This window comes from Silurus meridionalis, chromosome 9, assembly GCF_014805685.1.
Source record: "Silurus meridionalis isolate SWU-2019-XX chromosome 9, ASM1480568v1, whole genome shotgun sequence".
NCBI lineage: Eukaryota > Metazoa > Chordata > Actinopteri > Siluriformes > Siluridae > Silurus > Silurus meridionalis.
In genome coordinates this window covers 24,847,560-24,860,472 of record NC_060892.1, presented here as the reverse complement: position 1 = coordinate 24,860,472, position 12,913 = coordinate 24,847,560, and the positions used below count along the sequence as shown (strand labels likewise).

At 40.8% G+C, this 12,913-nt stretch overlaps 1 protein-coding gene across 3 annotated transcripts in view; it reads right to left on the bottom strand.

Annotated features, from left to right (window-relative positions):
- Nucleotides 1–12,913, bottom strand: part of LOC124391714 — a 49,955-nt gene that overhangs the window by 21,488 nt on the left and 15,554 nt on the right. For 2 of the 3 annotated variants that reach the window (XM_046858466.1, XM_046858464.1), the window contains exon 2: nucleotides 6,844–6,970. In XM_046858466.1, the coding sequence (XP_046714422.1) occupies nucleotides 6,844–6,863 (20 nt within the window). In that variant the 5' untranslated portion in view covers nucleotides 6,864–6,970. Of the gene's footprint in view, nucleotides 1–6,843; nucleotides 6,971–7,067; nucleotides 7,465–12,913 lie in introns of those variants that run through there. The other variant, XM_046858465.1, reaches the window with a different exon arrangement.

Genomic DNA, 12,913 nt, shown 5'->3' with positions numbered 1-12,913 from the left:
GAAGCTGCTTCAAAAATAGATGCATGAGAGCTGCAGAATTGCTTCAGAAGTTGCAGAAATGGAAGGTCCGCTTGTCAGTGCTCAGACCGTGCCCTGCACACTGCAACAAGTCGGTTTGCAGGCCGTCGTACCAAAAGGAGCCTCTTCTGAAGCTGCTCACAAGAAAAACTGCAAACAGTTTGCTAAAGACGACCTGTCCAAGAGCATGAATTACTGGAACTATGTCCTGTGGTCTGGTGAGACTAAGATAAACTTGGTGTCCAGCATGTGGGGACGCCTGGTGAGGAGAACCAAGGAAATTGTGTCTTGACTACAGTCAAGCATGGTGGTGGTAGCATCATGGTCTGGGGCTGCAACACGTACTGTGACTTTCTGAAGCAGAACAACAGTTTGCTGAAGACGACCTGTCCAAGAGCATGAATTACTGGAACTATGTCCTGTGGTCTGGTGAGACTAAGATAAACTTGGTGTCCAGCATGTGTGGGGACGCCCTGGTGAGGAGAACCAAGGAAATTGTGTCTTGACTACAGTCAAGCATGGTGGTGGTAGCATCATGGTCTGGGGCTGCAACACGTACTGTGACTTTCTGAAGCAGAACATAATGCCCTCCCTTCAGAAACTGGGCCGAACTGCAGGTAACGGTGATGGAGTGGCCAAGTATGTCCGCAGACCTGAACTATATTGGGCATCTGTGCGGCATCCTCAAGTGAAAGGTGGAGAAGCGGCACGTGTCTAACATCCAGCAGGGCAACAAGGCCCTTAACCTGAATGAAATAAATAAATGTATATGTCAAAGATTTGTAGATCATCCTGTGGAAGGTTATGTATTCATATCAGAAAGACCTAGAAACAACAAGGAGGTCCATGGAAGTGGAAAGTGACATGCAGGGGCCAAGTGGGGATGTGGTCCAAAAGCACTTACTGAAAGAGTATGAATGATTGTACAAGAAGTTGGAATTATAATTGTAGAGAATAAAGAGACTCATAAGACAAAATATCTGATACTTTAATAAAACCTAAAATGTTTTTTGTATATTTTTTATGGCCAGAAAAATGTTACGTCTCCGCATCACAATACGTTTCTCATAACCTATTTAAATTTGAGCCTAAGCACATCTTGACACCAGTTCCTTCCTCTAATGACTCATACAAACACACTCGCACACTCACTCATGCCCACGCACTCAAACACACTCACACACACATACACACTTCCACATACTGAGAGGCGCATCCCACCAACACACTGCCTTCCATCACACTGACAATGGCTCAGCTGTGTTCAGAGAAAATAGACACGAGAAGTGAGCGAGGAAAGAAGGGAGGAGGACAGAGAAGACGAAGGGGGGTCTGGGGGGGCGGTAGCGGAGAAAGCAGAACTGACAGGCTGAAGAGGAGCTAGCAGGAAAACATCAGTGGAAAACTCATCACAATGCTCAGCAATAGAGCAGCTCCCACGGTGCTCGGCAGGCCTCCTATCTCTGCGGCTGGAGGCAGGTAATAGGAAACTGTAATCATAAAGACGGGGAAAGTCGAGAGCCACGAGAGCTCCCCCACCCCATTCACCCTCACTGCAGTGCTGTGAAAAAAGCCCTCGTCAGACTGAGGAGAGGGTTCAAATGAGAGAGAGAGAGAGAGAGAGAGAGAGAGAGAGAGAGAGAGACTTCCCCCTAAAAGCCCTGGTTTAGAGAATGTGGTTTGGATAAACAAGTGGAGAAGTAGAGAGTAAAAAGATAGATAGAGAGAAAGAGAGAGAGAGAGAGAGAGAGAGAGAGAGAGAGAGAGAGAGAAAGAATGAAAAGAGACAATTCCACCTAACAGCTGCAGTTCCAACAATTGGATAAACAAGTGGAGAAGTGGAAAATAGGAAAGACAGAGTTGAGTGAGAGAAGTTGTCAGGAATATATATATATATATATATATATATATATATATATATATATATATATATATATATAGAGAGAGAGAGAGAGAGAGAGAGAGAGAGAGAGAGAGAGAGAAAGAGAGAGAGAGAGAGAGAGAGAGAGAGAGAGAAAGAGTTTTCTTTTGCTCTAACAATCCTTTATTCAACACAAGTCATGAGTAAATACATAAATAAATAAATAAATAAATAAATAAATAAATAAATAAATAAATAAATAAATAAATAAATAAAAATAAAAACGAACATGACGATTACGGGATGGGGAGAGAAAGAGAAGCAGTGGAGAGGAATTAGCGTAGCTGCTGTTCATGATATTAACAGCACAAGTTGATAATGTGCATGTGATCAGATGTTCTGGAGCACAAGGTTATGATGTGATGTGTGTTATGTGTAGGCTTTGCTAAAAGATACGTTTTAATCTACACTTAAATTGGGTGAGTGTGTCTGAGCCCCGAACACCGTCAGGAAGACTATTCCAGAGTTTAGGAGCTAAATGTGAAAATGCTCTACCACCTTTAGTGGACTTTGCTATTCTAGGAACTACTAGAAGCCCAGAGTTTTGAGATCTCAGGAGCGTGGCGGATTGTAGCGTGTTAAAAGACTGGATAGATACACGGAGCCAAACCATTTAGTGCTTTATAAGTGAGAAGTAATAGTTTGTAGTCTATTCGAAACTTAACAGGAAGCCAATGTAGGGACGATAAGATCGGGGTTATGTGATCATATTTTTTTGACCTTGTAAGAACTCTGGCTGCTGCATTCTGGACTAACTGAAGCTTGTTTATTAATGAAGCAGGACATCCACCTAGTAACGCATTACAGTAGTCTATTCTGGAGGTCATAAACGCATGGACGAGCTTCTCTGCATCGGATATAGACAACATATTTCTTAGCTTAGAAATATTTCTAAGGTGAAAGAAGGCTGTTTTTGTAACCTGATTGATGTGATTTTTGAAAGACAAGTCGCTGTCTAAAATAACACCCAGGTCTTTTACCGTTGAACTAGTGGTTACAGAACATCCGTCTAAATGCAGGTTGAGATGCTGGAGCGCCTGTATACCAGTTTTTGGGCCGATGAGCAAAATCTCAGTCTTATCAGAATTTAAAAGTAGAAAGTTATGGGTCATCCAATCTCTTAGTTCCTTAACACACTCAGTCATCCGGGTTAATTGAGCTGTATCGCCTGGTTTAGATGAAATATATAGCTGAGTATCATCAGCATAACAATGGAAGCTAATTCCATGCCTTCTAATAATATTTCCTAACGGAAGCATGTATATTGTGAAGAGCAGGGGTCCTAGAACTGAACCTTGCGGCACGCCATAATTTACTTGCATTAGCCTGGATAGCTCTCCATTCAAATCTACGAAATGGTAACGATCGGACAGGTAGGATTTAAACCAGCTTAATGCCTGTCCCTGAATGCCGATGTAATTTTGTAAGCGATCTAGGAGGAGATCATGGTCTATAGTGTCGAATGCAGCACTAAGATCTAGTAAAACCAACAGCGAGATGAAGCCTTGGTCTGAAGCTAAAAACAGGTCATTAGTTATTTTAACTAGAGCAGTTTCTGTGCTATGATGGGGCCTAAAACCTGACTGAAATTCTTCAAAGATATTGTTCTCTTGCAGGTAGGAACATAACTGTGCAGCGACAATCTTTTCTAAAATCTTAGACATAAATGGGAGATTTGAAATTGGTCTGTAATTTGATAACGTGTTTGGATCCAGATTAGGTTTTTAATGAGGGGCTTAATAACTGCTAACTTGAGGGATTTAGGGACGTGACCTAAAGATAGTGAGGAGTTAATAATATTTAGAAGAGGCTCACCAGTTGTATATAACACTTCCTTCAGTAATTTAGTAGGAATTGGATCTAACTGACATGTTGTCGATTTAGCTTTGGCAATAACATTATACAGCTCTTCCTGTCCTATACATGTAAAACAGTGGAGTTGTGGAGTTGAAGGTAACACTGTCTCAGGAGATGCTGTAAGAGGTTGAACTGCCACAATTGTTTTTCTAATGTTATCTATTTTTCAGTGAAGAAAATCATAAAGTCCTCACTACTAAACTGTGATGGAACACAATTTTCAGAGCCCTGATTTGTAGTTAGTTTAGCTACTGTACTGAAAAGGAACCTGGGATTGTTTTTGCTGTTTTCTATAAGTTTGCTCAGGTGTTCAGCTCTAGCAGCTTTTAGCGCCCGTCTGTAGCTGAGCATACTGTCTTTATACGCGATTCTAAATACCTCCAATTTAGTTTTCCTCCATTTTCTCTCCAGATTACGTGCTGTTCTCTTGAGGGCATGTGTATGACTATTATACCAAGATGCAGGTGCTTGGTCTCTAACCTTTTTTAACCGGATTATGTATTCATATCAGAAAGACCTAGAAACAACAAGGAGGTCCATGGAAGTGGAAAGTGACATGCAGGGGCCAAGTGGGGATGTGGTCCAAAAGCACTTACTGAAAGAGTATGAATGATTGTACAAAAAGTTGGAATTATAATTGTAGAGAATAAAGAGACTCGTAAGACAAAATATCTGATACTTTAATAAAACCTAAAATGTTTTTTGTATATTTTTTATGGCCAGAAATATGTTACGTCTCCGCATCACAATACGTTTCTCATAACCTATTTAAATTTGAGCCTAAGCACATCTTGACACCAGTTCCTTCCTCTAATGACTCATACAAACACACTCGCACACTCACTCATGCCCACGCACTCAAACACACTCACACACACATACACACTTCCACATACTGAGAGGCGCATCCCACCAACACACTGCCTTCCATCACACTGACAATGGCTCAGCTGTGTTCAGAGAAAATAGACACGAGAAGTGAGCGAGGAAAGAAGGGAGGAGGACAGAGAAGACGAAGGGGGGTCTGGGGGGGCGGTAGCGGAGAAAGCAGAACTGACAGGCTGAAGAGGAGCTAGCAGGAAAACATCAGTGGAAAACTCATCACAATGCTCAGCAATAGAGCAGCTCCCACGGTGCTCGGCAGGCCTCCTATCTCTGCGGCTGGAGGCAGGTAATAGGAAACTGTAATCATAAAGACGGGGAAAGTCGAGAGCCACGAGAGCTCCCCCCCACCCCCATTCACCCTCACTGCAGTGCTGTGAAAAAAGCCCTCGTCAGACTGAGGAGAGGGTTCAAATGAGAGAGAGAGAGAGAGAGAGAGAGAGAGAGAGAGAGAGACTTCCCCCTAAAAGCCCTGGTTTAGAGAATGTGGTTTGGATAAACAAGTGGAGAAGTAGAGAGTAAAAAAGATAGATAGAGAGAAAGAGAGAGAGAGAGAGAGAGAGAGAGAGAGAGAGAGAGAGAGAGAGAAAGAATGAAAAGAGACAATTCCACCTAACAGCTGCAGTTCCAACAATTGGATAAACAAGTGGAGAAGTGGAAAATAGGAAAGACAGAGTTGAGTGAGAGAAGTTGTCAGGAATATATATATATATATATATATATATATATATATATATATATATATATATATAGAGAGAGAGAGAGAGAGAGAGAGAGAGAGAGAGAGAGAGAGAGAGAGGGAGACTGAGAGAGAGAGAGAGAGAGAGAGAGAGAGAGAGAAAGAGTTTTCTTTTGCTCTAACAATCCTTTATTCAACACAAGTCATGAGTAAATAAATAAATACATACATAAATAAATAAATAAATAAATAAATAAATAAATAAATAAATAAATAAATAATAAAACGAACATGATGATTACAGGTTGGGGGAGGGGTGTGAAGATTTTGTTCAGTTCTGGTGTAAAGTCCAATTCTTCCTCTTTCACAGAACACCCTGAAACATCTTCAGTGTGTGAGAGAGAGAAAGAGAGAGAGAGAGAGAGAGAGAGAGAGAGAGAGAGAGACTTCCACCTAAAAGCTGCAGATCAGAAAATTGGACAAACAAGTGGAGAAGTGGAAAAGTTTGAGCGAGAGAGAGAGAATTAATGAGAGTGAGAGTGAGTGTGAGAGAAAGAGAGCGAGAGAGAGAGAGAGAGAGAGAGAGAGAGAGAGAGAGAGAGAGAGTAACAGAAATGTTTAAGTTGCACTATATCAGCTGAATGCAACTGGATGGATGGATGGACGGCCGGACAGACAGACAGACAGACAGACAGACAGACAGACAGACAGACAGACAGACAGACAGATAGATAGATAGATAGATAGATAGATAGATAGATAGATAGATAGATAGATAGATGAAAACTTAAGTAATATATAAATAATAAAATTTATTCATAATTAGAATAATACTAGCATAAGAACCTTCTTGGTTGCATTGCCATTATTGATACTAATACAGATGCCTTTCTGATCGTTTTCTGGGCTTCGACTTGTTTGTGGATGCACCACCTTCCATATGCACTTCTGGGAAATGGAAAAGCAAAGCAGTAGCTTCTGGGCTGAGTGGACAGGAGGATGCGATTATAAAGCTTCATTCAAAACTGCCTGCATTTTAGCAGATTTGGCAACCGGAGTTCATATTTATTCATCGAAACATGGAGAACGCTAAGTAACAAGCTTCATCGCCCATCCAAAAGCCCCCACACACACACACACACACACACACACACACACACACACACACACACACACACACACACACACACACAATCCACCCCAACTAAATGAACACTCTTTGGTTAAATCCATCAGAGACAGTACAGCAGGTGTTTATGTATTTGAGCATTTTTTTTTAGCACGAGCGTGGTGGTGGTGTTGGTGGTGGGGGTAGGGGGGAAGAGAAGAGAAAAATAGTTTTCTTGTTTGCAAGCTTCGTCTTAATAGCTTCCGTCTGTTGCATAAGCTGGCCATGATGGCGAGCTGCGCTTTATAAAAACAGATTGGTAGACGGGCGACATCTCTGGGGCTTTCGAGAAATAGCGGTGTATGATATCGGACTCACCGATCTATCTCGATGTTCATCTCGCTGTTCGTCTCGCAGCACAAAGCGTCAAGGGACGGACGTCACTCTCGAGCGGAGACATTTCCGTTGATCATATGGCGGTGTATTGGAGAGCTCGGCCAGGCTGCTGTTAGAGAGCGGAGAGCGTTACTGGGGACGTGTAGTTAAAAATTCAGCAGGTTCACGGAAAGTTTGCACAAAAGTTATAAAAAAACTATAAATACCGCAACTGTTGCAACCTTGTAAAACAGCCAAGGAGATTTGATAAGGCTGTTCTGGGAACGATGGAAAAACTCGGCTAAGCTTATTCTTATGCTATATGCCAAATATTCGTTGTAACGGAAGTAGCCAAACAAAAAAGAAGGAGATCGTTCTCCAACGGTAGAGAGCTCACTACTATCTACTATAAATTTCAAATCAGCAAGGGGTGTGGTTTCTCATCCACATAATGCTTCCATCCAGAAAATGTTATTTATTATTTTTTAGGGAAGCCCTAGCATATTTGAGCATGACAATGCTAACTGCATATATTACAATAGCAGGACTGTGAATACTTTCCGGATGCACTGTGGATAAAGAGCAAACTGAAGCAATTATATAATACACCTTTCATCAATTGAAAACATTTGGAAACATTATCAAACCTAAAAACACAACAAAGAATTGTCCAGCAGCTAGAATCCTGTATCAGACACATTGTCCGATGTCAGCAAAATTGTCCGACGTGTACAGGATAGCGAAGACGTACACAAATAAACAGATAACACGCTTAAGAAACAAAAATGAAGAGCCAAAGAGCTGATTAATACATGAGGCGCAGGTGAGAGCGTGATTGGTAATTTGAATTTCTTCGTTTCAACGGCTTGGCGGCATGGGCATGGGCATGGGCGTGGGGGTTCGGCAAGGGACTGTGGGAGAAAGTTCCTGATAAATCTGATGGGGAAAAATCCATTGGTCCAATTTCAGGGATATGAATTGTGGAGACGCTAAAGCATCAGCAGGAAAGAACATACACTATATGGACAAACATATTTTCCCTTGAACTTTTTCAGCCTCTCCCGTTAGGTGTCGCCACAGCGGATCATCCGTCTCCATACCCCCCCTGTCCTCTACATCTGCCTCTTTCACCCCAACCACCTGTCTTCCTTCACCACATCCATAAACCTCCTTTTTGGCCTTCCTCTTTTCCTCCATCCTGGTGGCTCCAACCTCAGCATTCTCCTACCGAAATACCCCATGTCCTTCCTCTGCACATGTCCAAACCATCTCAATCTCACCTCCCTCATCTTGTCTTCAAAACGTCCTACATGCGCTGTCCCTCTAATAAACTCATTTCTAATTCTGCCCATCCTCGTCACTCCAAACGAAAACTTCAACATCTTCTGCTACCTCCTGCTCCACCACCTGTCTTTTACTCAGTGACACTGTCTGTAAATTATACGAGGCTTAAACCTGTTTCAGCTTGACAATGCGTCAGAGCACAAAGCCAGCACCATGACGATATGGTGTGCATGGTTTGGAAGATGTGGAACATCTTGAGTGGCCTGAAAAACTTATTCTCAGGTGTTCCTGAAGGTATCCAGGGGGATTTCGCAATTACAATGCCATTTGTATACCATTGGTAATGCAGGGGAAAGTGTATCCATGAAGAAAGTGCTCTTTACAACTACCTACTAGATGCATGCATCAGACAACCATCTTAAAATCTTAGTTGATTAAAAATTTATTTCATTTACATCACGATCGTTCGGGCTGTTTGCTCGGTTTAGCTTCAAAGCCACTTTTTTGCAGTAGTGTGTAAATCCATTACCATCTCATGTTTAAAACACTATCCGTGAGTCATCTGTTAAGCATAATAAGAATAATGTATACTGCAGTACATCTTTTACTCGACCACGTCACCTAAATACCTTCACTGCGTCCTGTATGAAATAAGTATGTGGACACCGGAGCAAAGGATTTTTTCTTTTTTTTTTTTTTAGCACTTCAACAATCAATGTTTTTTGTTTTGTGCGCCAGTATGTAAAAAAAGATGTCAAATTCTCAGGAGACCAAAGTACAAACATTTGAACTGCACCTTCCATACCGCATTTGGTCCTCATTTGCCGTTTAAAGTAACCTGCACTCTTCTGGGAAGATTTTCCACTCAATATTGGACAAGTTAATAGTTAATCTAATTAGTCAGCTACTTCTTCTTCTTCTTTCGGTTTCTCCCATTAGAGGGCGCCACAGCAGATCATCTGTCTCCATACCACCCTGTCCTTTACATTTGACTCTTTTAAACCAACTAGCTGCATGTCTTTCTTCACCACATCCATAAACCTCCTCCTTGGACTTCCTCTTTTCCTCCTTCCTGGTGGCTCCATCCTCAGCAATCTCCTACTGATATACCCATGTCCCTCCTCTGCACATGTCTAAACCATCTCAATCTCGCCTCCCTCACCTTGTCTCCAAAACGTCCTACATGCGCTGTCCCTCTAATAAACTTGTTTCTAATCCTGTCCATCGTCGTCACTTCCAACGAAAACCTTAACATCTTCAGCTCTGCTACCTTCAGCTCCACCTCCTGTCTTTTACTCAATGCCACTGTCTCTAAACCGTACAACATCACAGGTCTCACCACAGTCCTATAAACTTTCACTTTTACTCTTGCAGATACTCTTCTATTACATAGTTAGTCAGATACTGATGTAGGATAAAAGTGAGGAGGCCTGGGGTGCACATAACCTTCCAATTCATTCATTAAGTAAAGGTCCGAGCTCGATAGCAGGTCTCTCAAGATCCACTTCAACCCATAGAAAGCATATCTTCATGGAGCTTGCATTGTGAACAGGGGCATTGCTATGTTGGAACCCAGTTCAAGTAAAGGGAGAATGGAAAGCTAGCGTATCCAAAGGCATTTTATACCATGGTGTCCCTTTGGATATCTAGGTCCATTTGAAGGCAAATACTTTTGTACTTTTATTTAAGTGAATAGGGACACTTTTTCTGGAGTCATATTTAACCTAGTGGAAGTACATGGTTTGTACAGACTATGCTGCTGTAGCTATACATTTTCCCCTCATTGGACCAAAGGGTTAAACACTGGTTTCAGCATGACAATGTCAGTGTTTACAAAGCAAACTCGAGGAAGACATGCTTGTTGGTGTTAAGATTGGACCCGGGACATCCCCTGCACAGATCCCCTGACCTCCTGAACATCTTTGGGATTAGCACCTGACGTCACTAGCTAAATGATCCCAGATCCTCACAGCCACGCACTTATTAGTGTTCCAGAATAAATGTTCCAATGAAGCACTATTGGATAGAAAGCGAGGGATTCGATTCCGACTGTCAGACCACTTGAGGCTGGCCTAATTAAGCATGAAACCTGCAAACTCTTCTTGCTTTCTCTCTCTCTCTCTCTCTCTCTCTCTCTCTCTCTCTCTCTCTCTCTCTCTCTCTCTCTCTCTATATATCAATCTTTTTCTGTTCTTAGTTGGTTTGCATCAGAAACCTAAGTGGCGTTCTATGTATTATGGTAATGAGGTTTTGCTTCTATTTTAATAAGCTTGAAAGTGAAGAGTTTCTACTTCTCTCTCTCTCTCTCTCGCTCTCTCTCTCTCCGTCTTGTAAAACGACAGACAGAGTATTACCAGCTCGGCGTGTGGGTGACACGGCCAGCACATCGCTTTACTTCTAAAATCAGTACATTAGCTACGGAGGTGTGAAACAAGGGATGGCGAACGAAGGGAGAGAAAAGTGCGAAAGAGGAGAAAGTTCTCCTAATAATGGCTCTCAGAATGAGATGCTATCATATCTAAAAAAAGTCAGTAGTGACCTTCTGGTACTTTCTCAATGTTTTCTGAGATGCTTTCCTGCTTAATACATTTGCAACAAGTGATTATGAGTTCCTATGACTTTTCGCTCGCTCAATGTTTTTTTTTTTTTTTTTGCACCATTCTGTGAATTTCATTTCAGAATGCAAAAGTTTGCAGACACCTCACTAGAAGATTCGTACGTGCTTTTTTGTTGGAATTTGTTTGTGGAGATTTCTGCTCATTCAGCCAGTTAAAATTCAGGTACTGATGTAGGATGAAGTGAGGAGGTCTGGGATGGAGTCAGCGTCCCGGTTTATCCCAATGGGGTTCTATAGGTTTGAATTCAGTGCTCTATAGCAGTGGTTCTTCCACTCCAAACCATATCTTCATGGAGCTGGCTTTGTACACAGGGGCATTGCCATGCTGGAATGGGTTTGAGTCCCCTAATTTAAGTGAAGGAAAAAAATGTCATGCTCTATAAAAGTGTACACCATACTGACAGTATAGCATGGTGGGGGTAGAATAATGCTTTGAGGCTGCTTATTTCAGCTAGGCCAGGTGCACTTCTCAAGATAGATGTTAAAATATTCTCCAAATGCTAAGACATATGGACACAAATCCTTCGATCATCTATCCAAAAGCCGAAAATAAATAGGATTTTTTTAGATTTCAACATCATGACCCAAATTAGCAAAGAAAAAGATAAATCATCCTCTTTGAACTTAAAATCTTATCGAAAACTTATGGAATGACCTAAAAAGTGTTAAACACAGGAGATCCTCTTGAATTTGATGGAACTTGTACACAGGGGCATTGCATTTGAGTCTCCTAATTCAAGTGAAGGAAAAGAATTTCAGGCTCAAATGGCTTTTCACATCAGTTCATGGAAAAAGATTTCCCTAAAGTCGGTAATCTGATAGTACTTATTGAATTAGTTACAAGCTCTCTCTCTCTCTCTCTCTCTCTCTCTCTCTCTCTCTCTCTCTCATCCTGATGACTACAAATAGGGTCTCTCACTCCATCTCTTTTTTTCTCACACTTCCTCCCTCTCTTCAGTGTTTGTACCAAAACAGTGAAACATTCTGACTTTATTTATTTATTATTTTTCCACAGTCCCACTTTAACTGTTGAGTTTTGGTACATCCATTATGAAAATTTTCTATATTGTAATAGTATAGTAAATATAGTAAATATTAAAATATAATTACATTTATTAATAAATCATACTCATTATATATATATATATATATATATATATATATATATATATATATATATATATATATATATATATATATATATAGTATATAATATTATATATATAAACTAATACTATACATACAATTTACATATAATACTATACATGCACAATTCCCTGTAATATATTATATTTTGTATAATTTAATATATAATATAATAATATGTAGCAATCAGTCCCACTCTGATAACGAATTATTGACAATACACAGGTGTTGTATTTGTATCCCACGACTCCTTATCTGTTCTCACCTGACCAACACAACCCATCTCTTTAGCTTCTTGGGTAATGGGATTGGGATCAAGATTAGGACTGAGTAATAATGACCCTTAGTTAGGTTACATGGATGATTCAACCTGCTGCAATGCCAGAGCAGTAGAAAAGACCACAGCATTATCAGTCAACACGCATTTGTGAACTTTCGAGAACCGTATGTTTACTTCATCTATGATCACAACCTTTTTTTTCAGATTGCTACGAAGGTAACATGCAGCCGATCAGATCAGTGTAGTCTTGTGCAGGAAGCAGTCTTACGTTTTTATGAGCTTCGATGCTCGGGTTATGTTAAAACCAAGCAATTGCAAAACAAAGGCACAGGGTCTTGGGACCAGCCGCTGATTGTTTGCTTCTCTATAATGCTTACAAAGAGGAGATTAGAAAACGAAAAAAAAAAGGAATTTAATGGAGTTCAAGATTAAGACATCCCATCAGATGAACGTCCCCAACAGACTCCGCACTAATTGGAGTCTAGAATTGTCCGTGTTTCCCAGTCAGGCTTTTTTATGTGGAAGTAGTAAAAATAAACAACAAATGCTGCATTTAGAACAAATGGGAACTCGGAAATCAAAACTTTGTGGACACCAGACCATAAGATTGGTATGTTCCTATATTTCTTTTTTGCAAATCCCATTCCACATTAAGTTCCCATTGGCTCTTATAATAACCTCCACTCTTCTGGGAAGATATTTCTCTAATTCATGGAGATTTGTGTTTAGTTAACAAGGAGGAAGTG